Source organism: Convolutriloba macropyga, chromosome 5, assembly GCF_964194025.1.
Source record: "Convolutriloba macropyga chromosome 5, txConMacr16.3, whole genome shotgun sequence".
NCBI lineage: Eukaryota > Metazoa > Xenacoelomorpha > Acoela > Convolutidae > Convolutriloba > Convolutriloba macropyga.
In genome coordinates, this window is record NC_134472.1 from 397,822 (window position 1) to 424,200 (window position 26,379).

General features: G+C 33.2%; 1 protein-coding gene across 1 annotated transcript; it reads right to left on the reverse strand.

Annotated features, from left to right (window-relative positions):
• Window positions 1-5,572: 5,572 nt before the first annotated feature.
• On the reverse strand, window positions 5,573-23,347 carry LOC142339711 (uncharacterized). The gene is made up of 4 exons (XM_075389930.1): window positions 23,246-23,347; window positions 22,166-22,544; window positions 6,270-6,364; window positions 5,573-6,064 (listed from the first exon to the last, which is right to left on the reverse strand). The coding sequence occupies exons 2-4, from the start codon at window positions 22,295-22,297 to the stop codon at window positions 5,743-5,745; spliced, it is 549 nt and encodes a 182-aa protein (XP_075246045.1). The 5' UTR covers window positions 22,298-22,544; window positions 23,246-23,347; the 3' UTR covers window positions 5,573-5,742.
• Between the last annotated feature and the right edge of the window lie 3,032 nt (window positions 23,348-26,379).

Below are 26,379 nucleotides of genomic sequence, written 5' to 3' on the forward strand. Positions count from 1 at the left end.
CTTGTTGTTTTAATTTATCTTCTAATCTATTTCTTCTGTTTTGTTTTTCTAGACTATTTCATTCTTTAAGTGTTTCTACTTTAGTCATTTTTCATATAAAAATATTATACTAAGTATGAATTAGATCTATAGTTATATTTAAAATAACTAATTATGATAACTCATTATATAGTAAAATAGCTGCTTCTATTAATTCTTATTGCTATCTATAGTTAATTCTTCGATATCATTATTCATGGAAGGGCCTTTGGCCTTCTTCCCCCAACCTGCTTGGCTGGCCACAGACGAAGTCTGTTCGCAGATTTTATTTACTAGATCTCTTTTGAATAGATACATGTTCTTATCTAGGGAATGACTTTTTATATTATTTACATAAAATGTTTTATCATCAAAATTACTTAAAGTTCTTTTACTTATCTTATTTGTGACCATACAACTTCCTAATTTTTGAATCCTGCTTTCCTCTACTATCCTATCCTTATTATCTATTAGAGCACTATAATATTCCTCATGCTTTCCATTACTTTCTTTCTTTATTCCTTTCTCTTTAGCCCCATAATTCTTTATACTATAAGTCTTGGGTTTTATTACAATAATTTTTTCTATTATTTTACTCCCCAGCTAGTGCTTAAACTTGCCGGGGACTTTATTGTTTGTTTTTATGGGAATATCTAGATTGGACAAGTCCATGTGCCCGTTGTCAACATTACCCTGGCTAAAGCTTAAAATAAAACTGTCAGTATCCATATAATGTAACATTAAATCTCTAAGTGATGGTTCTAGTACATCATAATAAAAATTTGTACATGTGGAGTTTGTTTAACTCCAATACAGTAGAGCCTTGATATGTAGGCTTATCATATTGTATTTCCTTTTTATAGAAGTCTATTAGAGTCTAGTTTTCATATCTAATTACATCTTTACATGTTGGTTTACTAACAGCTTTAAGTATTTCAAAATCATCGGTTAGAATCTTAGCTTCTAGATACTTTAATGGATTCTCACAACCTTTACCAAACAATAAATTATTCATTAACTTAAATATATCTTTCTCTGTTCAGTTTTAGCTTCAGCTCTCATTTTAGTATAAAGTTCAATGTAGTCTCTAATTATATAACCTTGTTTAAACTTAATTATTCTAAGGACTTTAGTAACCTTTATAAACATCTTAACAACAAACTTTAACATCCGATAGTGTATTGGGTATTCATATTTGTTATTCTGATCTAATATTAGTTTCTTGCTTTTTGATGAAGTTGGGGGTCTTTGTTTGTATCCCAGTTTATTATTCTCTAATTCTCTTCCATGTGGTAGTAGTTGGAAGTTGCTAGTTCTCTCTTTACATTCATTAGTATATTCTAAATCAAAGACAAGCCAATAGCCATATTCACTATCATCTGAAGTTTTTAATTTTTTATCTAGTGTTGTAATGGAGTACTCAAAATCTTTATATGGTAGCTTTTGCATTAGTGCATAGCCGTATAAGTTATTGGCATCGATGTACCAGATGGACCTCCGGTCATATGCGAAGCAGGTTCTCTGATGGGACTTCGTCCATGCTTCGCCATGCTCTGCCATTGATCTTTGACTTTGACTTTGACTTTGATTTTGACTATAGCTTTCATTTTGACTTTTAATATATCTGTTACCCATAACACTACATATGCCACCTCTCATTGAACTAATGAAGTCTTTTAGTATTTGCTCATCTTGTATTGTGTCTAATTCAACTTTGCTTAGTTTTAGGAAACAATCGAAGCTGTAGCTTGGTAGACTAATATAATGTAGAGGATTGAGTTTATATGTATTCATGTTTAACTTAACAAATAGATTGAAGCAATGCCTTAGTATGAATATATCATTTTCCATATATTCTAATGTTAATTCTTTACCTGTTTTATTACTGTTAGAATTATTAAAATCATCTACTTCACCTTGGGTTGTTAACATAGTTGTTAGTGATGATCTAAAGGCTTGAATTGATAGATTGCCCAGTTGATTATTATACCTATTCTTATCTTTAAAGTATTCATTAGGATAAAATGTTTTATTTTTTATGTTGTAAACCTTTGCTATTTTATCAAGAGACATTGTCAAGAAAGTGTAATTATCTATAAACTTTAAAATACCCACTCTAAACATTCTAGCTTTACTATTAGTACTAGGCAAGATATCAATTCTTCTCCTGCTATTATTCTGTTCAAATATCCCATTAAATAATAGAATGAAGTCATAGCCTTTTCCATTATGAAATATTACTGGAATGAAGTTTTGATGTTTATAGTTTAAGTTACAAATATTACATGCTGGGCCTCTATATCTACCTGTTTGGTGACAGTGATCTCTAACTTTATTAATACAATTTTTATTACAAATGTGACATATATCATTGGTATCATGATACAATTTATCGTTTTCTGTGAATAGCATTGCTTCTTTTATCTTAACACTATGTTTTGTTTCTATTTCTAATAAATCTCTAACATAATCTTTGATGCAGTCTGGGCCAAAGTATGATCTGCGAACAGACGGAGTCTGTGGTAAACCAACGAGCTCTGCTCGTGGCAAGCCAAGCAGGTTCCCTGATTGGTGTAACCACTTCGTGGAACTGTTATATACTTCATCTTTGCTAAGCACTTCATCTTTGCTATGCCAACTATAGCCAATAGCAATAGGTACATGTTCAGATATCTTATATGTATTGCTACCAATTTTTTCATCTGTTCCTTTCATGTAACATTCAATATCACTAAATATAACATTGTTCTCTTCTTGTTGTTTATAATGATTCTTAAATTTATTTGTTTTAACTTAGGGCAAACAATCTTTGGTTTGATTTGGACACAACATTCATGAGTTTCATATTTATATTGAGAGCAAAACCGATAGGTGCAATTATCACAAAACCAGAATTTTGCATGTTTAGTATTAGGTCTTTCTAGTAATACTTCTACATTTTTAACTAGGGCACAGTGTTCTTCCCAGACTAGGATCCAAACATTTTGTCTATCTTTTACAAAGTTAGAACATTTCTCTCAGCGTTCTATTTTGGCTATGTTACTATCTTGAGCAGACTTGTAAAACCAAAAATTGATATTATATTTGTTTTGGATTTTTGTTATATAATCATATGTGGTTTCATTATATTCCCAGTCATCGACTAGATTATTAATATATTTATTTTCTCTAGTTGCATGTTCAGTTACAAGATGCAATGCAGCTGTAATGCATAATCTTAAGCAATTAAATTTATTACTTTTAATATTTAAAATAGCTTTTGTTCTAGTTCTTAGATTTGGTGGTAGTTCAGTATAAGATCCTAATGATGGTTTAGTCCTTTCTATATTTATATGCATGTCTGTTATTCCAATAAACTCATAATCGTAGCCGTAACCCTCATACGTTTCTCTAACATGATCATGCCATTGGTTTAGATCCAGTCGATGATCTTTAGTCATATATTCATCAGTTCTAAAGTTTATATTAGTAGTCTTTTCTTCTTCTGATCCGGTGGGAGCGCTTCGCGACTCTCTCGTCTTATATAAGCAATTCACAGTAACTTTATATTTGTATGATTGTAAAGAATAATTGTAAAGAATTAGAATATTCTTGTTATGTATGTAAAAATATGGTTAAAGTTAAAGATTATATAGAACATTTGGGATGTCATTATTCTGATCCTGATCAATATCTAGTATGTAGTATGTGTAATGTTTATAAACATATATCATTATATCGATTTAGAAATAGGAACTGCAGACTATGTATTTATCTTCATAGATATAGATATGGACATAATAGAAACCAATTCAGGGAGCATGTTTATAAGTATAATATTCAAGAAGACACTAAAAAACACTAATCACTGTGCTTCCGCCGATCTCAGTGTTTTTGACTGTGCTCTTTTTGTTCAAGTTATCCAAGAAGTGGCTTCATCAATTTTTGCAAGTTTGGTTTTACGTGCTTGTTACACGATCTCACTAGTTATACTGAAAAACACTAATCACTGTGTTTCCACCGATCTTAGTGTTTTTGACTGTATACCCATCACCGTGTGTCCCATATACAGTCTAACAGCAGGGATCATCCTTTTTAAGAACTGTGAATTTGTGTTTTTTATCTCACTTAGTTTCATAGTAATTCACATCAAATCCTGAAAGGCGGCATCGCCGATCGGGGGACGTTCACTGGAGTCAGTGAGAAAGAAACCCCAAGCCTTCCGTTTGCTAAAGCAACTTAACTAGACTCGATGATTTAACAACTACGCCAAGTGAGACAGAAAGTTTTAGTTTTAGATTGATTAAATATTGATTAGGGGGATATATGAAAACTTTTAATATTTTAACATTTTCAATTTTTGTTAGAGTTTTCTTTTTTGTTCAAGTTTTGTCGCAAATTTGTTTACGTGCTTGTTACACGGTCTCATCTGCGAAGCAGTTTCACTGATTAGTTTTATACTAGTATCTGGGATACGTCCACCGGAGTCTGTGGGGATAGAACCCGAACTATCGGTGAAACCGCTTCACGGATCCGTCTGATAACATTTAATTACCAGCTTAACTCGACACTAATGGTTTGCACTAAAAGAGACAAGAAAGGATAGATTTTAAATATAAAAGAAGTGAATTCAGTTTGGCATATTAGATATGAAATTAGGCTTAAAACTAGCGTATGAAATACATAAATTATACTAGCTATGTGCGTGTAATATGTATTTATAGTGGTGAATGTGAATAAGACAAAAGGTTATATGAAGTAGTGGGGAAAAGGTGCATTTATCCAGTCAAAAACGAATATCCGTTAGGATGAGTTTTTGGTCTGGATAGCACCTTTTCCCCACTACTGAAGTCCTTTTCACCAAATTTTTATTTTTCTCAATTTTTTGCATGTTTTTATTCATATTTACAGGACATAATTTGACAAGAGCTTCTGCTTGACAAGTTCTGAGGTACGTTTATAAATTTGTGCATCATTTTGAGCATCAAAGTTTTGAAGATATCGAAACGACCTGTGACTAACCTTCAAGATTGAAAAAAGAGCATTAAGCCTGCTCTGACAAGACTAACTTAGGTCGAAACGTGGAATAATAAAACATGCATACCAACATCGGCTCGTGTCAAACACATTTGCGCTGCGCTCAAGGAGTGCAGGCGTCTTCAATTATATTTCTGAGATTTAGAATTTTTGCTGTCTTTCGCAGGCCCTTTCCTGATCATGCTATCCAAATTGTGATCCCTAATCAGATTATCTGGACTGTGTAAGTCTGGAACCTCGCTCTGAGAATATAGCCCAGGGTCGAGGTGCCAGACAGAAGTGACCTCAGATCAGACTCAAGTGGTGTGGTTCCAGAACAAAATTACAGGGTCTGGGAATCGGTCACACGCAAAAATCGCACAAAATTTAGCGCACAAAAGTCTGGACAATGGTCTGATTTCGGTCTGACCAGTGGTAACTTCGGTCTAGTCAGGTCTCATCAGAGACAGCTTCAACCGCATTTCAAGCGCACATCAGTCTGATCAGAGTCAGTTCCGTCTGAGAGGTCTATGTCATAATCTAGAGTTTGGTAAGAAAATCAGTTTTGATAAGACTTTGTTTATAGATTTTGCGGAATTAATTAAACAACATCAAATTTCTCACAATTCACTTCTGAACTGCTGTGGCATCAGGTCTCTCAATTTGGATAATTTGCTGTTGGTGCTTCAGTGGGGTTTCTTAGAGCTCTTGTGATCATTTTATTTTGTATCAATATTGTCTTGTTTCCCTGTACGTCAATTGATGCCACGCATGTCTTTTGTTGACAATGTTGGTTTTATTAATTTTTGCCCTCTTGTTTTTATTGATGTTACTGATGTCTCTCAGAGAATTAATACTGTTGTCCTCAGTGAAATCTGTGCTGTCGAGATCTCTCGATTCGGGGACACTTAGATCATCCAGGATAGACGACGGATCATTGATTGGACTCCCATCCTGGCCCAGAAGTCTCATGGGAAGATCTCGCTTGGTGCCTGAGGGGTTCTGATTGGGCAATTTGAAAGGGAAGGAGTTCGAAGTGCGTTTGAACACTCTGAAATATTGGAACATATGTACTGGTGAACTCTTTAGTTGCCAATTCCCGCTAAAGTCGCAAATGATAGTCTAATTTGCCAATATGACCTGCATTTTAAATTAAGACACCAGCATCTTAGTTCAATCAAACACTGGCTATCACACAACAGAAAAGAAAAGAACAGTTTCCTTTTTGAATGAGATAAATGATGAGAATAACTGACGTTGCACAGACGCTGAATGAATTGAACTTCTTCATACATCTGCAGAGAGAGGCGTCACTGCTGCCTGGTTGACACTCAAGACTTTCCCCACTCATCTGCAACACGAACAACCCGGGTCGAGGAAAAATTAGAAAAACATCTAAGATAAGCGGTAAAAAGTTTTTTTTCGCCATAAATTTCGCGCATAATTTTGCGCTGAAATGCGGTGAAATAATATAATTTCACTGCTAGAGTAAGCGGTGAACTTACAACAAGTATCCACATTTAACGGCTTACTGCGATTTACCCGGCTTACAGGGCTTCGAACCTCTCACCTCCTGCATGTCTGCCACTTCTTCTTGCACTGCACCACCTCTCACTAAACCCTAGCATATGTTTTGAATTTAAATCAAATTCACTCTACTTTCTGTAAAACATGCGCGTTGAATTTTTGTAATATTAGCGGTGAAATTTCAAATTTTATGGGTGAAAAGTGGTGATTTTTTGTAAGTTCACTGTTCACCCTAGTGGCGAATTTACACAAATTTACCGCTTCAAAAAAGTTTCAAAAAGATGTATGGTTATTCGTGGGTGAATTTTCCGTGCTCTTCCGTCTTTTAATAAATGTATCGTAACTTCGTAGGACAAAAAACAATTCGAAGCGTTCTCTAAGCGGTGAAATTATGTTATTTCACCACTCAGTTAAGCGGTGAATTTATGTAATTTCACCGCTACCAGTTGAAAAAGTTTTTTTCACTGCATTCACCGCCTGATTTATGTAATTTCACCGCATTCACCGCTTATCTTACAAAATTTTCCACATTCAACGCTTATCTTACATAATTCTGCGTTGAATGGCGGTGACACATCAACCCGGGAAGCAAATAATTCACTCACAAACAATCCAAGCTTCAAAATGACAATAAATTACAACAACAACAATACATGTCTGTCTATGACTTGGTCAATTGGATCTTTTTTATTTTATGCCCACAAGAAAGTGACTTTGGATACTGGTGAGTTTAATCGAAATAATAATCTGCCAAAAAATTTTCAGAGCTTTGGTTTTGAAGTTGTTTTGAGATATCTTTTTGAAAACTTTTCAAGTTTTGGTACGTTGTTTTAGCTAAAAATTGAACAATTTTACAACTCCAGTTCTGTTCACAAAAAATTCACAATACTTTCGGAGAATTGCTTGACTTGAACAAGGTATAAAGGTCAGCCCAAATTTAAGCTCATCCAAGAAGCGCTATCATGTGTCCCCCTTGGGAAACAATTGTTTATAGTCATTTTATTTGTTTGTCCTATATAACTAACGTATTCTGTTGGAAAGAAGCTTTTTATCGCCTCTGATCAAAGCCTATCAGACCAAAGATAACCTCATTGATGCTTTTGCATTGGTGAGACCAAAAATAACGACTATTTTGGCCATTTTTATTCTGTCCTTTTTTACGTTCCTTACCTTGAGATGCTAATTAAATTAGCTGCGTAACTATTTCAAAAACTTCTTCGATCCTCACAAAGACTAAATTAATATTGCTTATTTGAACAAACGATGACCTGAACGATGTTCTGAAAAAGATTTTTGTCAATGCTGGTAATATGGTCTAATTAGAGATTTTCCATACTAATGACGGCCGGGGATAACTTTTCGAGTGCATTTTAGTCTGGAAGATGGTTTGGAAATGGTCCAATATTAGTAATTTCGGTCTGATCAGAGTTGGCTTCGAGCGCACACTAGTCTGATCAGAGGTCACTTTGGTCAGGGGTTACATTTGTCTGAGCCAATCTGATCAGAGACAATTTCGCTCTGAACCTCATCCTGAGTGGTCCGAACGGTATGTTAGATTCACTTAATTTCGAGGAGTTTTCATCGTACATGGTCTTATAAGATGCCCATAAGTGTGGCATCTTCTAATCGGAGCTGGCAAGACATTACCCTGCAGATCTGATTGTATGGAAGGAAGAGATTAAAATTTAAACGTTTTTTTAATTAAGAGGAGCAAATTAGAATATAAACTTTTTCAAAACTTAGAAAAAGTTTGCAAACTCATTCTTTGAGCATAGCTTTACGTAGCTTTGATCGCGTATTCATGAAAAAACAGAAGGGTTGGCCCCACTTTCAATTAAATATTGATTTCATACTTTTACCACCCCTCGGAACTATCGTTTTTGCTTTCAACAAAGTTGTCAAATATAAACCTATATAATTATATGAGTTAAAAAATATTTTAAATTATTTTGTGACGGATTTACGAGACAGCACTGAAAGGGGAGTGCACAAAAAATTTTAAATCCTTTTTCTTTATGTAGGATTATGCAAGTTTCTTAAGAATTATTGTTCCGACCCTCTTGAGGGGGGAGGAACTATATACTCAACTGGGTTTTTTTTTGTTCCGTGAATTTTCGCCGCTCGATATATTCATCGTAGAGAGTTGAGACTGGTATCATTAGAAAGCTCATCCAGCGTAGAATATGGAATTAAAAAGATTTTTTTAATTTTCGATTTCTACAGAGAGTTATCGAGGTTTAAAGTTCTGAGAAAAGAAGAGTGAATTCACGTTGTTTTTATTCACATTTTCCGGAATTTCTGTCAATTTTGCTAAAATTTGTTATAATTTTTAAGAATAGTGTCGTTGATTTTATTTTTGAAGACGAATAAGCATTGTTGATTGTTTTGATTTAATTTTTTTGGTCAAAAAATCTGGATAAACATTTCAAAATTTAGACTTTTTCATCAAAAACAGCACGAAATAAGCTAATTTAGTCCACTTTGATTAAATTTGCCGACAGTACATCCCCAAACAACACTCAAAAAATTTTTGTAGACTCAGAGGGGGGCTATTTCTACTTCAGAGTCCGCTGAGAGTGCACTGTAGTTAAAACCTTGCCGTTTTTTGCCAACTTTACTCGTTGATTATCAAAAATGCAGAATTTATTTTGAGTTTTCAACTAACAAATTATCTATGTCTACAACATTCGAAAAATCAGTTAATCCTTAGGGACAATAAGTAATTTTAGGGCTTGTTTTTTGCCATTCTAGGACTGTTACAATCCAAAAAAAAATCGGTTTTAATCAGTCGGTCTTTTTTTTAAAAAAAAAGACTTTTTTTTAATAATAAAAAACAGAACATATCAAACCAAAGCTCAGGAAAGATAGGTCCAACCAATTCGCTTGCTACGCAGCTCCAAGCTAATGCATTTAGTTTTTTAATTGAAAGTTTATGGTCGTTTCTTTTTTAAAAAATAATCGACTTTTCAATAAATAATGGCTTAATTAACTTTTCCTATATTTTTTAATTTGTTCAATTTCCAGCTTAGTGTCAGCAGAAAAAGACTGCTTCTTTTTTCTACTGTTACTTTTTCTACTTAAACATTTCTTCTCGGTTGCAGTTTTAAGCCTGAAGTTATTGTTTTCTGGCTTTGATACTACAAGATTTCAGATTTTTCACGTTTTCTAATTTTGTCACATTATCACATTATTGACAGTTCTCATGTCACCTTATTAGCATTCAAAATAAAGCACAATTGAACATATTAAATTCCTGAAAGATATACATCATCGTTTTAACGGCCTCGACGCCTCTTTCTTGAAGAAATCAATTGAATTTTTTAATTTTGTCTCTAACTGTCATTTATACTTTGTCATTTCGGTCGTATGAAATTTCCTGTATAGTGATAGCTTTCATTGGCTTTTCATAGAAGAGTAGAAGAACCGATATTCTGATATTAGTAGATAGCTGATGGCTTTCATGACGATCAAAACAATCGTTTTCCAAAATTTAAAAAAAAAAATTTTTCAACTTCGCAATTTTGTTCTTTTTATGTTTCTTTTTGTTACCTAATCTCGTTAGTTAACTACAGGTCAAATATAACATTATGGGTGTCAAAGGAATAAGAGGGATTGGTGTCCCAAAATCTTTTAAAGAATTTGTTATGACCTTACTGGCTTCGACACCGGTTTTTCACAAAAAAAAAGTAAACTAATGTGATTTTTGTCATATTTGACGTTCTTTTTGTAGATGCAAGAAATATTCTGGATAATTACAGGTCTTGAGGCCTTTTGTTGAATAAACGACCCTATTTAAATAGCTCTTTTTGTTATTAATGCCTTTCATGACATTAAATGTAATTTTATTTCGAAAAAAAATTACATACTTTAGCTCTTCGCTTTTTTGTCTGCTTGTTACCTAGTCTTACTAATGAATAGCCACGTACTAAATTATAGCTGTTTGAAGAAGGCGCAATCAAATGTATTTTGAGTGCCAAAAATTGGCTTGACGGTTTTGACAGCGTTTTCTGGCAAGTTTCAATTGAAATTTTGTTTGTTCTTTGTTGTTCTTTTTAGCCGCTTTAAAAAATGAATAAGGACAGGTCCTAATGCCCTTCTGTAGAAGTAGTAAAAACCGTAAATTTGTGGTAATATTAATTGATTCCTAATGGTATTTATTACTTTGAAGTTAACTGTTTCAAAAAAATAGGTTAATTTTTTTACTTTACTGTTTTTGTTCTTTCTTTTATAATTGTTACCAAACCTTTTTATGGACTGGTCGCATATGTTTTCTGGGGATTTATAAGTTATTTTTGTTTAGTTTTGGGTTTATCTGACTGTATGTTGATTTTGTTATTAAATTTAGTTTTTAAGAGGGACATAAATTTTTTGATGTAAACAACAACAAATTAATGTTTGTTGTTGTTGTTGTTTGATTTTGCTTTTCGTCTTGACTCGCTTTTTTAATATTGACATATTACAGCAATCTAATGCATCAACTTTTACTCCACTGAGTTATTTGCTTTGGAGGCTATCTTATATTTGATACAGAATTTGTTGAAAAAGACTTGGGCTTTTTTGGGAATCGCAAAAAATAATTTTTGGGTTCTTCTATCTGTTCCTCATTTGGTAGACAATTATGCCAAATTTGTGGATGAGCGGGGTCGGAACCTTATGTGCCATCGCACATTACCGAGCCGCCTTGTCTCATTAGCACTCATCAAATTATTCGCTCTCCAGCCGAGATTTCTAAGACGTCGTACAAATTTCTACATGAGTTCAAAAATCTACATCTCGAAATGAAAAATTGGCTTAAGAAAAAAACTGTTTATATTTCATTAGCTGGAACGATCAATTGATTGCAGCTGTCAAATCATAAACGAACTGCTCTAACGCAGTGTAACAACGTATAAGAGCATACAGAATGAACGCAGGCAGAATTTGAAATATAATTCATATGATGAATTTCAATCAAAGTCAAAAATTTTTTTCTTTAGCGAAGTCAAATGTAACTTTATCATTGTTGCCAATTTAATTTGTAAGTTTGAAAATTTGTAAGTTTTTATCGGAAAATGAGATCAAATGTCTTTGCTTCGCTGGATTAAACACTCTAATTAAATAAATCAAATGAGCAACTAATTTCACCAAACAAATAGTTTCAAGGGTTCAATTTTATATTGCTGATTAGTTTTCGAAGAGAAAAAATTAACATCAGATAGGTCTCATTATTGACCTATCAAAACTTTTTTCAAAAACATGATTGAAAAGAAATGCAAAAAAGCAAAAAAAGTCGGAGCTCAAATATCACTTATGTATTTGGTTTGTTGTCCCGTCAAAAATACTTTTAGCTATGAAATGAAACCATTTAGAGGTCACTGCAGCAATCAATGAGCAACTACTATTTCATTACTAAGACTTTAAGAAACTTGCCGAAAACAAAAATCTTATGGAAAACTCAAAAATTAACAAAACTCAAAGACTAGCAAAACAAGAGCTCTACGTATTGGGAAATTGTGACAAAACAATGTACGAAAAAGTAAAAAAAAAAATGCACAATATCAAAGTGAACAAAATGCGTGGTTGCTCACAAACCAACTCTCACATCAGAATAAATGAGCCATTAATTTTGTTGTGTAAGTAAGATAGGTTCTTATAAAAGAGACGTGTATGTAAAGAAGGGCTAACACAAGTTGAGTTTAATTTCTTTTCCACTTCAATAGATAGAATACTAATATAAATAAAATGAAAGAATCAAATCAAAAGCAAAGTTTTTTTAAAAAAATTCAATTATAAAGAGTAAACATATTTTCGGTACGTTTTTTAACAAACAACAAAAGCGATATACAGAAATCAACGCTTACCACAATTTGAAAGTTCAATTCAAACTCTAATTTTTAACAATATAAAGTAAAAGTTTCCTTATTATAAAGATTTTTTGACCTCTAGTCAGATTTGATTGGTATCTAAAAACTGAAATTAGATTTATAAGTGAGTGCAGACGTAAACAAAAATGAAGTCTGCGCCCACTTTTAATAAATACAATACGACTGCTAATTCAAATAGAGGTCACCCAATCTAGATAAACACAAACAAAGTCATGAGTGAGGTATGTCAGGATTGGTTGTGGAATTAAACGAGCGCTTCCTCTGACAAATTAGTTATCAAGCAAAGAAGCAAAAGAATAAAAAGCAAGAAGAATAAAGATCCATCATAGAACTGAAATGTCATAAATTTGAACAAACGAACACGATCTCGCAAATGAACTCAATAATGGGGTTACTATGATTGATCAAGCACGGTTGAGTATAAAGCAACATATGAGATTAAATTACATGTCAAGAGAACAATATTAATGGTCAAACATGTTCCGCTTAATTGTCTTTTTAGACGAAGTTCATATGCATTCTGTGTCAAATAAGCACATTCAAAAGTTTCAATTACCCTTCTAGACAAAAACAGATGATCTCCTAAGCAATCTGAAAACTGATATATCCAATTGTAGAAAATCAAATCTAATCAAAAAACCAAATAAGTGCAAAACCAATTATAGACACAACACAAAATTTCTCCAAACTCTATAAAATTTTAAAAACGCCAACTTAATATTGATGATTAGCTATCATCAGAACAAAATGCAGATCCAAGGGTGACCGATTTTTATCTCAATAATTTTATAAATGAGATTGAAAGGGAGGACAACAAAAAAAAATCAAAAACAGTCAAAACTCAAAGTCAACGTTTATCGTTTAAAACACAACGTCTTGCCGAAAATCGAAAAGCTGAGAGAGCTGCAGCCCTTGCTAAGCTCCTCTCGCTCAATAACTGATATCAAAAAGACATTTCGGTGATGAATACTTTTGATGAAAACTTGATGAAAAACTTTAGTGATGATGAAAACTTTAAATTCCAACGAAATCATGAAAGCTTTAGTTTCCAACAAAATTATTAATTGCACGCAGATCAATTCAAACAATCTCGTATCTACACCATAAGATAAAATGCATTAAAATTTGTATTATTCGCCTAAAAGTTGCACGAGAAAAACAGAAGAGAAGTCAAATGGCGGCAAATAATAAAATAGGCTTTGGCTATTAAAAAAAAACGAAATATCTAGATCCAGATCTATATCTATTTTGTTCTAAAAACCACTATGAGAAAAAGAAAGATCTCGAAACCGCTTAGGGATTCTTAATCCACAAAAGTTAAAATTGTTGGCAGAAATTGTTGGCTGTTAACAAAGTTGGCAGAAATTAACAAACGAGTCCAAGATTGTGAACAAAATTATATTCAGAAATGACGTCTTTACAAAAACCTCAAACCTCATCAACGCCTCAAAAAGAATAAATATCGAAAAATTATATTTTCACACTCTAAGCCTGAGGGGCCTTCTATTGATACCACTCGCAATTCTATACGATACATATATCGGTCAAAATTTTACTGAATATAAAAACAATTGAGGATATAGTTCCTCCCCACAAGTGGGGTCGGAACAAAAAGCGAAAGATGGACATTATTACTATATAACAAGCAGCTCATTGCTGTTTTTAGGTCCATAAAATTGTCTCATACAATTTTACAAAGTAAAATTTCTCCAATGAAAGGAGGTAGTCTCGAGAACTATAAGATAATAATTCAGTACAAATGGATATTTACACAGTAAATCATTATGTAAAAAATGACAGGTTTGTCGGGGGTGTTAATAATATGCGTCCACTAAGCTTGGGAAAGGCACAAACGGAAAAGATCCGACAGTCGCATACAGTGGAATTTCGATCTTACGACTTCTGATTTGAGCTTGCCGAGAAAAAGTAAAAAGTTTTTGATTAACATTTTGGATCTATTCTGTTTTGCCCCCCACCCCCCCCAGCTTAGTGGGCTTATATCTTTTACGCACATTGGCACACGTGCTGTTTTTTACATCGTAAAGTGCTATAAAACAACATATAATTTGTAACGGGGGCGTAAAAAACACGGGGGGGGGGGGCAAAACAGAACAGATCGTACACTTTTACGCGAGAAAAAATTCTTGATTCACACCCGGAGTTGGGCTAATTTAAAATTCAGCGTTGAATCAGGAAAAAGACATAATTTATTTTTATCATGACTGTATCGAGATCATGGCACTTTATACCATGAAAAGGGTTACTTTCAGCAATCATTTATGCAGTTGACATTTACATGATGAGTAAGGCAATCCTTTTATTCATGTGCATGTTAATTAACATCCTGTTTTCAATATGTGCATACTTGTAATTAAGTATCCATCGACCTCCGCCGACCTCCGCCGACCTCCAACGACCTCCGCCGGCCTCCACCGCTTTCACCCGAAAGATGTGAATGCACCAATATAATTGGAGCTAGAATAGTTTTGGAGGGTATCGCCATTTCAAAATACTCATGAATGTGATCGAGTTATTCGAAATTTTCATTATGTGCTATGTCTAGTCCGTCAGCTCTTTGTATGTACAGTCTGATGATGTGAGAAATGTGAAACATTCTGTGCAGTGTTGACCTATAATGTAAATGAGGCTGCGAAGAGGAAGGACAGACTGGGATGTTTCCTAATCGACTCTGGGCAGACTGGCAAACGTATTTATGCTGCTATTTGTCTGATTCAGTTATGGTTACAACTGAAATTCAATGGTACAGCGCTGAAACTCACTGTGAGCAAGGTCCGGCTGACGATCGTCAAATTCAATCAATTGAACAATTTCGTAATCGCTATATTGGATTTAAAACAGATCAAATCCATTGGAAAACTAATGTGTGTGTTAGAAATTGACTGAAAGATCTTCGTGATTGTCTTGCTGTTTAACTTCAATCAACTTTTCTGACTTTTAAGCTCTTGGGACTGATTCATGCTCTCCATTTGTCTCACTTACCGTATTATCAAGTTCGATTACCAACGTATTGAGGATGTAAAACAATTAAAATCAACCTTTACTTCCGACAAAATGTGGGGAATACATAAGCGAGGCGGGCTTCTTTTGTCTACAGTAAATTTTTTAGAGTCTACCCTTGATTCATTTTTTGACAAATGTTTTAAAAGGAAGGACAGATTAATGGTTCGATGGCAGAGAAGACATTTTGAATTCTCAAGAAGATTGAATTTCTATTTCAACTTAAAATTTCACCAATTGTGAAATCATAAACGAACTATATGACCAAAAGTTTTCGAAAAAAAGTCAAAAATTATTTGTTACTTATGTTTCTTTATGTAAAACAAATCTCAAATAAAATAAGAAAAATACATTTATCGAAAAGTTGGGAAATCTACAGAATCTCTATTTTTTGGAAATTGAAATAAGCCCCAAAAGCTGCCCCAAAAACAAACGTTCTTTATTTCTTTGAAAAACAAAAAAAATTCAAACTCTTGAGTTGACTTGAAAAACGATGTCTTTTTTTAAAAAAAATCGCAAAAATCAGTACCTTAAACAATAGACAACACATAATTTCTAACAATTTAAATCATAACTAAAAATTTTCTTTCATTTGAAAAGTTAGAAAAAAATAACAATAACTCATTGCAACAAAAGGTGCTTTTAGAAAACCTCACTTTTTGATCTCAAATTGCAGGTTTACAAATCGAATGGCGTCTTACAGTTTGTTTACTTGTAAAAAATTTATATCAATGCAACTAGTTCCGAAGAAAGAAAGAAAATCAAATTTTGTAAAATTGACACGAAAGATTATATCCCGAGCACCATATCAATTAATTACTAAAAAACAGAGTAGAAGTTACAGTGTTTAATGCACTCTACTTTTATCGGAATTTTTGATAAAAATCCCTTACATTAGTTGCAGTTTGACAATTTTGGCTCAACATTGACAAGACGAAGAAAAAAGCCGCAATTGATATAAACAAACGTCGAAACTATAAAACAAGAACGAAAAAAAAAATAAATCAACTTTCTCAGGAGATCTCCTAAATTTGCTCTTTGATTGTTTTGACTGATTTAAGCTCCTCTGGCCTAAATGAATCTAAAATGGCTTCCGTTATAAGCCTTAAATTGTCATTAAGCTCAGGGAATCAAATTTGTGAAAAGAGGAAAGCTTCTCAGAAAATGAAATCAAATAAAGAATTTGAAATTAAAAATGCCCTAAAATTTCTCGCCATCAATTTAAATTTTTTCAAAATCATGTAAGGAACAATATGTAAAAGTAAAGGAAAAAAAAGTGCAGCATTTTGGTTTGAATGTGGTTTGAAGACGGTTTCTTGCAATTTAAGCAAAGAAACGGAAAACTGTATAAGTGAACAGCTGTAACGTTTACCTGAGAAAGTCAAATGAAGTAAAAAAAAAGATTTAAAACATAAAACACAATGAAGAACGAATGTTTTTTTTCAAATTTTTATTCTTTTTCTCATTTTTGAGAACCTAAAACGGAATTATTTTTCAAACGGTTAATTTATTAGGAAGCGGTTTTTTGTCTCGTTCTTTTGAGTACTTTTGATACAAAGTTTTTAGACGAATCACTGTTTTTAGACAAATAAAATATCAAGAAAAATTGAACGGAAACAGAAAACCATCCACCAAGAAGTCGTTTTAAAGACACCTCGAAATATTGTATGTGCTACCGTGGGATTTATTTTCCCGAGAGTTCAATAAATTTTTGAAATCCTCTTAGCCATATGTCAGAAATTTCAGTTAAACTGCATTAAGCACGATGCTTTCAAATTCAGTAACAAAACAAATTAGCCAAAAAAAATAAGCAAATAGTCTTTTAAAGATGGCAACATCAAAGTCATCAAGAAGTCTGATGTTTCAACAACAATTTTTTCCAAATTTGAGTTTGTCAGATTTTGGCTGTATATTCAGGGCACAACATCACTACTCAAGACGCACAAAAATAACTCGTTTTCTTATATGGAGCACAACAGTTATCAAAATGTTGAAAAATTGTCTAGTAAAATGAATTTGCGTAAACAGTTTAAAATAATGTGGCAAAAACATTCACTTTTATTTTTTCTCCTCTTAATAGAAAATAAAGAACTATTTTATAAAGAAAAAGATTACTCTTCAACTTGAAACTGAAGATATTGCAGTCCGAAAATGGCGAGACAACCAAATGCAAGTAAAGACTGCATTATATTCATCATATGAGAATAAATCCAAGGCAAACAGAAATTTTCAAGTACTGATTGATTGACTTTAGGCCAAAAAAATAAATCAAGAAGGGGCAAAACATTAACTGATTCTAAGAACGATGGAAATTAGTTTTACATACTTATTCAGTGAAAAATTCTCCTTTTGCATGCAAAAATGTTTTATTTCACAAGCTTCCAAAGCTCAAATACAAAAAAAAACACTACAAAAATAACCCGCTTGAAAAATTATTACATTAAAAAAACTACAAAGTAAGTCCAACCTGCTAGGAAAAAGAACTAACTTAAATGTAGTCACTTATGTTTTCTTCTTACAATTACAGCTGCTTAAAATCTTTAGCATCCAAAACCGGAACAAGTAATCTCAAGCTGTCAGTTTCATTAATATTCAAAAACGAAACAAAGTTGTTTGTATATTACCGGTAAAACAACAAAATCAATATTACCACACCGTTGTTATAGCCATCGAAAATTATCAAGATCTTGGGAAAAGCCGAGTTGGTGAATAACTTCGAGAGAGAGCTATAAGAACAGCGTGATGTACTTAATCAACCCTTAGTGCAATTAGATCAGTTGCATAACCTTATCATACTGTTGCCGTGATAAAACTACAATATTATCATACCTTTTTATTGCCAAAAATTGTATTACAACGATGGTGAAAATAGAGCGAGATAACATCGCAATAATTCAGCAGATTTCGTTGTAACATCTAGGCCTTAACCTTACCTTTCAACAATAGGTTATACAAATATTGGCATCGCAACGAGAGCTAATAAATGAACTACACAGCGACTACAAAAGCAAAACAATTAAAACGACTATGATCCACAGTTCTGAGTTTGTGTGCTATGTTATGATAACATAATAAATCTGAATAACCAAAAAGTATACGAAAAATTTCCGGTTTTGAACAATTTAAAAATCAAAATTAGGAAGATACGACAAAAGATCCCGTCTAGATAGGACAATCACATCAACAAAAAAATCACAGGAAGCACGAGCTTCACCAAATTGTTTTTTTCGGACTTCGAAACAGCTGACAAAAACGAATACGCTACAGGAAAAACAACTAACTTTTAATTGTTCGCCAATTTTAAGAAACTACAAAAAATGACAAACGTACCATTTGAATAAATAAAAGTTTCTAAGTTCCTATTAAAACTTAGAAAGACTAATATTAGTTTTAGAATTCTTTTCAAGAAAACAAAAATTTTTGATAGAGCAATTAAGATGTTCTGGCAAAAACGGAAAACCAAAAAGATAGACGAAAATTTGGTATACCTGGATGTCGTTTCTTGTTTTGGTTGGTTTTTGACTCGCGTTCATTTCCTATACTACATTTATCAATGTTTCTGAGCTGATTTTCCTCAGAGTAGTGAAACAATTTTCGCAATTTTTTCGCAGTTCTGTGAAGTTTAGAAATTTTGCCATAACACTGTTCTTGTTGCTTACTTAAACCGAAATTTGTGCTAAATCACTAAGCAAAATTGCTACATACAAAAACTTCAGGTGTGTTTAATAATAAAATCTGGGGAATATCAACACTTTAAACTTTATTGCCTAAACTATGGTGTATAGTCGCAAAAAAAGAAAAAAATATTGTTTCGACCACACTTAGTATGGATCATATTTTTTTATTCTGCCAAATTTGTCCGATCTATGCTTATACTACAGCTGTGAGCGGTATCAATAGGAAGAACGTGAAATGTGAAAGGTTTCAAACAACAGGCTTCTTTGAATTTCGATCTTTTCGAAATGAGTTATCAAAGCCATCAAAGTTATCAAAGTTATCAAAGTTATAAAATTTTTCGTGAAAACTTTAACGTAATTTTGTTCAGTTATAACGGTTGTCAATTCTTTGGAATAATTTTTCTAACATAGGGCGACTTGATTTCTATTTTCGCTGGTTGTTCTCTTGAATTTCTTCATATGATACCAAAAGTGATGCAGGTATTCTATTGGTCTGAAGAGGCATTTGCTTTAATCGATAATACAGACCTTGAGGCTGTTTGTTTCGGTCTTTCTGAGTTCATATTTTTTATAACTTTGACACCATCTATTCTTGATAAATTTCATTTACTTTTTTAGTTGATTGCTCTTCCAAAAATAGTACTTTTTTTCGCATCTCTTTTTTGTGCTCCGTTTTTCTACTTCTCAAAAATAGGAGTTCCTATGGGCTTGATATTGAAGTCTTAGTGGAATTTGGTTCCATTCTGTAGCCAAACTAATGACTGATTCGGCATTTAATTTTGAAAAATTTCCATCACTTTTTAATCTTGTTTTGTTTTGTTTTTTCATGCTATTATTCTAAGTCAAATTATAGCTAATTGCAGTTGGGACAAAAATGCTTGAACATTTATATAAATAACGATAATAAGTGCCTACCATTTTAAGTGTGTTTGTGTTTTGCTATGTTTTGTTAACACTCACATCAATTATTTTACGAAAAAACTCTTTCATCCTCTATATTATTTTCTCATTTTTCACACGTGTAAACATTTTTTATATTTCATATTTCAATTTTATATTTCTAGGCAATCCTCTAAATTATAATTTGGCACCTGTGTTCTAATCTACCTCCAATGTGTTCTCTTCCGATTTTTGTTGCGACAATCGGATCACGCAAAAAGAAGTCAAAGAACGATTTCTTCGCTGAATTCTAACTGTCTGATACTTACTTTGTGTTTTTGACGTCAAGTTTCACTGCGTATATGAGGTTTTAGTCAATCATTTACGAAAATTCGAGCGTGCATGACTCACATCAATTGCAAAATTGATCTCTTCACTCAATTAATGAAGCTAAATTCCAAAACCTAATTGAAAAAAAAGCGCTAATTAAGCTGGAGGCATAAAACTTTTTCAAATAAATTTAGTGTTTAAAATTTTGATTCAAAATAGGATCGCAAGGGAATTAAGAATCTCATTTTTGTTGGTCTCCAATACTAGTTGTATACTTGAGTGAATAATTGTTCTTTCTGCTGGAAAAGTTGAATTCAAGTTAGTTTCCTTCTTAACTCATCAGTTATCTGTTGCTCAGTTAATTTTGTTAATTCTATTGAAATGAAAATTGACCGGAGTGGTATTATGTCACCGGTACATAAACCAGTCAATTTGAGAACACATCGAGTCTTAAATTCCAAATCATGAATTCTTCATTATTTCCTGTCCTTGCTTGCATTACTTACCATAAAACGGACCATATATGGTAACTTACTTACCATAAAACGGACAAAGCCAATTTAAGCATTCAAAAACAACACAAACGAAAAAAATCGTTCATTGGTCAGATGTTGCAACCATTTGATTCAGAAATGTGATAATACATTGGGAGGAACAATGGCAAAAACTCTACAATAAAAAGATATCGTCAGTTGTATAATAGTTAAGTCACCATAAAGACTTTTGCCTGTAAGTAAGTTGTCGCAAAAAAACTTCTCTTTGGAGTTTAACAGCCGTTTAACAGAAGAAGACAGTTTCAATTATTTTTAAAATTTTATGGAAAATTGGTTACCATAAAACGGTCCCTAAGTATTTTTAGGGCGTTTTACGTTAAGTAAGATACCATAAAAGTGAACTTTATGTGTTTTTTGACGTTTAATGAATTCAAAACTTGGCCTTGGACCTGATCTGAAAAAAAACAACTGGATATTTTGTGTGGCATCATATTTTTTCGAAAATTGGCAAACATAAAACGGTCCATGAACGTTTTTTTATGGCGTTTTATGTTAACTAAGATACCACAGAAGTGAACTTTATCTTTTTTTGAGTTTTAATGAATCCAAAAAGGGGCTATCGAAATGATTTGAAAAATAACCAAAAAAAATTGACATTTTACAGCATTTTTAATGAAAAATTTGTAATCATAAAACGGTCCATAAATATTTTTATGGCGTTTTATAGTAAGTACGGCACCATAAAAGTAAAGAACAGAAAATTGAAATTTCATGCGCAGAAACGTTGTTTTAGAACTGCAGGTGGTCATTTGGACTGTTTGTCAGCCAAACTCAAAAAATTTTATGATCATTGTATGTTTAGTAAGTTTCCATAAAATCCATATATGGCGTTTTATAGTTGGTAAGTTTCTTTTATGGTGGTCAATCAGGGTGATTTGTTAGATAATTGAGCCAAGAGTGTGTACGAACGGGTTTGAAAGATTATTAGCGAAGGCAAGTTAGCGGTACCAAATCTCTTTGTATGAATATTAACTTTGAAAATGCTCCTATTTTTGAATAACCAGAATTGTGCCCCTTTATCAGTACTCAAATTTTGCTTTCAAAAAAGTTGGCTCTTAGACATCTTATAAAACTACAATTCAGCTGGTTTTGCGGGTGTTTCGAAACGTCGCCAATTATTCTCAAACTTCACAACTGAGCTTCTGAAAAACAGATTTAGAGTGACCTCTAAGATTCATCCAGTAAATATATTGACCAATTCCAGTTGTTCCTGATTTTTTGGTGATAATAATTTAGGTACCTAATTGACAATTACATACATTTATACATGCATAAAATAAACATAAATGAAAGAAACACTTACGAGTAAGAGGAAGCAGGCTATAAGAGGCGTGAAGCAATTGATGGGACGGCGTGAAGATAGAGAAGAGGTTGCACCCCTCCCGCCTGATGGCAGTGATAAGGGGACTAGGCGAGGAGGGTGAGAGGTGACCATCTTGTGTACAAATTCAATTATGATACTGTGAAATTAATCACCTCTCCAGCACAAGTTGGACAAACCAGGAGCACACAAGGAGAACAACGAGAGGGGGGAGTGAGCGAGGAGAGAGAGAAAGAGAGAAGTTTGCAAAACTAAGAAGCGGTGGCTGCAAATAAAGAAATGAAAAGAAGAGTAGATATGGAATTAATAGGAAAAGATAGTTTTTCCTGCTGGTCTGGTGTGTAATTGTTTGCGTTGTTGCCTTTCAAGTTGAGTTTGATTAAATATATATCGCTATTATATACCCCGTTTCTTGCTTACCCCTGTCAAGTCAATCCCCAAAAATATCCGGCCCCCAAATTATGACCCCAATATCATACACAAGTGCACTTTCAACTATGTTTAGCTCAACTTAAATTATTGCTGGTCTCAGCCAATATTTTCGGAAATTGATTCTATATTGCTCAAAATTTGATTTCCCCTTTTGGCTCTCAGCTAAATTATGGCAAAACAAGAATATGAGTATAAATATTAATTTGTAGATTTGGATTAAAATTTTATAGGCGCACGAGACGAAACATTGGAGCAACATTTTTGCAAAGCGCGAGATAATGAATTAATGATGGCCGATTTCACTTTTACAACTACCTTAGATTTAAAGTTAGTGTTGAACTATTTGCCTCAAACCAAAATATGGGTGAACAAAAATATACACTTGAAATCTATTTTTGTCTAACAAGGAAATATACTCTTATGCTTTAAATTCAAAAAATTCAAATTTGATAATTAATAGAAGAAACCGTGTCACTGTCAAGAAAAGCTACAATTATGACCTTTAAATTCAGTGCCCTCCTTTTTCTGTTGCTTATTGCTTTTAAAACAAATTTTAACCTTGCCAGGCGCCAAAAATAAAGAAACTATTACCCTAATTCACCCAGTCTGAAATAAGCAACAAAAACCCACAACAACAGTGCTAAGAAAGCATATTGTTGTTGTTGTTGTTGTTTTTGGGAAGAAAAGAGAGAAAAAAGTATAAGATAAATAAAATGTGGTGCACTTGTGTACGAGAGAGAAAGGTGTTAACAATTAGGGATTAAAGTATATGGTTGAAAGGCTATGATTGAGAGATAGAGAAATAATATGAAAAGTGTGGAAAGGAGAGGGAGAGAAAAAAAGAGGGAAAAGAAGGAACAGTTGAAAAATTAGCAGCTGCAAATGGGCATGACTTGTACAGACACTAAAAATATGATATAACAATGTCAATAAGCAACCATAAGACCCTATAAATGCATTAGCTATTATCATCTAGACACCACCTCACTCAATTTAACTTCAAAGTCATCCTCCATAACTGTGCCATAATTGGACAGACATTTGATTCTTCACAAAACAAAAATAATGTCTTTCAATTTTTCCTCTGTAGCAAATTGAGAAAAGTCTCATTTGGTATCAACAAATTTTTCATCTCTTGGCTGTTCTCATTCGCTCACTCTCTAATTTGAACTCTACCCAATTGCAAAACAGCACTTTCTCAACAAACATCTGAAACATGTTCCATATTCAAGTGAAAACTGGAAGTAAAGTCTCCAAAAGTATCCAAAAATTATGAAACACTGCCCGCAGTACGAGTTTTAGGTCTCAATTGCGTTCAAAATTAAAATGACTGGAGCGAATTGTTCTCAACTAATTTTTTTCTACCTGAACACATTCGGCAAAGAGAGCAATATAAGCCAAAAGGACTGACACAAATTTCAATAGCAGCCACTGGAAATGACAACCTCAAACGCATCGATAACCATAACAAGCAGCACTTTACTTTTAAACGCATTTCATTCAATTCTAAACAATCTTTCTAAAGCTCTTACCCCCCCCCCTTCCCCCGAGCATCTCCGCCCCACCCCCTCCTGGAGCCTCTGAGCACCCATTGTCCCCCCTTGTCCCCTACTACACATAATTTATTTGTAAACTCTTAAATAGCCGTCCGTATTCACGCTATTTGCCCCGTTGCTCAATTCGTATCTGAGGAGACTCTATCAAGACTCGATCCATTAATTTTTAAACGCAATTCTTCCAAACATTTCTCTCATCTCCTTCTGATGTAAACAATAAACAATAACAATAAATAATCAGCTGAAAAAAGATCCTCAATCACAAATTTATCGATCCATCACTTTGTTTTTGCCAACTCTCACTTCAAACAGATACCAGCACAATCAATTTTTAAGCAGTGAACAGATTGAGATGAAACAGTCAGTGCTGAATTTTCAACACCCTCTCCACCTTGTTAAAGGAAGCATTCGATAAGTCAATTGAGAAATTGTTTGATGTAGGAAACAAAGGCGTTTTTGCAACGCCCCTAATTTATATTGAGGGCACTTTAGAAGCATTCGTATGCTTGGTGAGTGATCGAGTCTCGTGAACTTTTGAAGTTTAAGAGATTTGTGCTGTTGTGATTTGCGCTCTGCATTCCTTTGTTACAGGAAATACAAAACAATTTTCATTATAACACGTGTTATAATGAAAATTAAAACACTCACGTGCACATTTTAAAATGCCGAAAATCTGCAGTCCCAGAAGTCGAAATGCCAGAAGTTGCTACTTAGCCAGAAGTTTGACTTCCTTTGACTTTCGTCATTTTAAAACGTGCGCGTTTCGTGTTTTAAGCAAAGTTACGTGACTCTGCAGAAGTCACTTTGAAATTCTGACCTAATATCTCGAACTGCTTCACGGTTCTCGATCAAGCAGAGTCACTTAACCATTACTTCTTTTGTCTTTTCTGTAACAAAGGAGTGCATATGTACATCAAGGGTAATCAGTACATAACAACAGCCATTTCAGTGGAATCTAATGCAGCACCAAAGCAGAATAAGTATCAAATTGCACAACTAGCTCATTTCGAGGCCTTCAAATATTAGTTACCTAAAAGATACCAAATTGTGAAGCAGAAAACCAAACTTTTGCCAAGGAGTTTTTACATAAATCGTAATTGGGAGCTATGGTTACAAAAGTTTAAATGCAAAATTTTGTCAATAAAACATGCAGCTTTGTCATACAATCAGTCACATATTTTGCGAATCCAAAGAACGCGAAAACCGCTTACAATTGTCTTCCATAAACCCTCGCTAACAAATTTAACGTAATTTAGGAGTAATTTAATTTAATTTAATTTAAATTTAGTAAAATATAAAGTAATTTCATTTAAATTTAGTAAAATATAAAGTAATTTAACTTAAGTGAAATCCGCTTAAAAATTGTTGGCAGGAGATTTGTTGTTGGGAAATTACTCACAAAATGAAGACAAAAAGTATGAAAAAGTAATTTAAAAAAGGAGACACTAAAATAATTAATGGACAATTAATTTTAAAAATGTTAACTCTTAACCCAGTATTTTTAAATTTTGTATATTAAAAGTGTTTTTCCCACGTATTATGATAAAGTGTGAAAATTAAATACAATTGACGGCAAATTCTGCCTTTGCAACGAGGTTCTGTCACTGCGCCTAAATTTAGCTTTTGGCATCTGAGAGGTTGCATCTGGTCGAGAACCGAGATCTATAAGAAACATTCATTAATAGTTGAAACAAATAAACTCGCTAATGAACAATGGCACTATGTTACTACCGCACTCGTCAATATTCTCAGCTTAGTTATATACCAATTTGTTGGGTTAAGGACTTTCGCCAGCGGAATAAAAACGTTTTAACTAAAAAGAAGTAACTTCTCAAAATTGAGATGTAAACAAAATATTTTACAGTAGAATTTAGAGAATAACAGGAGAGATTTAATTAATAGCTGAAGATGTTGATTCGACTTTGGGGTGAAAAGGAACTCAAAAATAAGCTCTATATATACCCATTTTCAGTGCGAAAAAGTCAAGATACAAAACTATCTTAGCAGCAAGATTTATAGCGGGGGTAGCAGGGGTTACCCAATATGGTTTGCTTCTGCAAAATTTCTAGAAATCAGTCGCAAGGGATGCCCTATAAAGAATGCATTTGCATTTTTCTAAAAACTCATTCCCCTTTCCGGCACTAACATAATCATTCAATACATGTTGGGAAGATTCTTATATCAATAAAAATAAATCTAATAAAAACT

Coding starts and splice junctions, on each gene's coding strand:
- LOC142339711 (XM_075389930.1), bottom strand. CDS start 22,297: ATGGTCACCTCTCACCCTCCTCGCCTAGTCCCCTTATCACTGCCATCA. Junction 6,365..22,165: donor TAGCCTGCTTCCTCTTACTC/GTAAGTGTTTCT, acceptor TTCGTGTTGCAG/ATGAGTGGGGAAAGTCTTGA. Junction 6,065..6,269: donor TCATTCAGCGTCTGTGCAAC/GTCAGTTATTCT, acceptor CCAATATTTCAG/AGTGTTCAAACGCACTTCGA.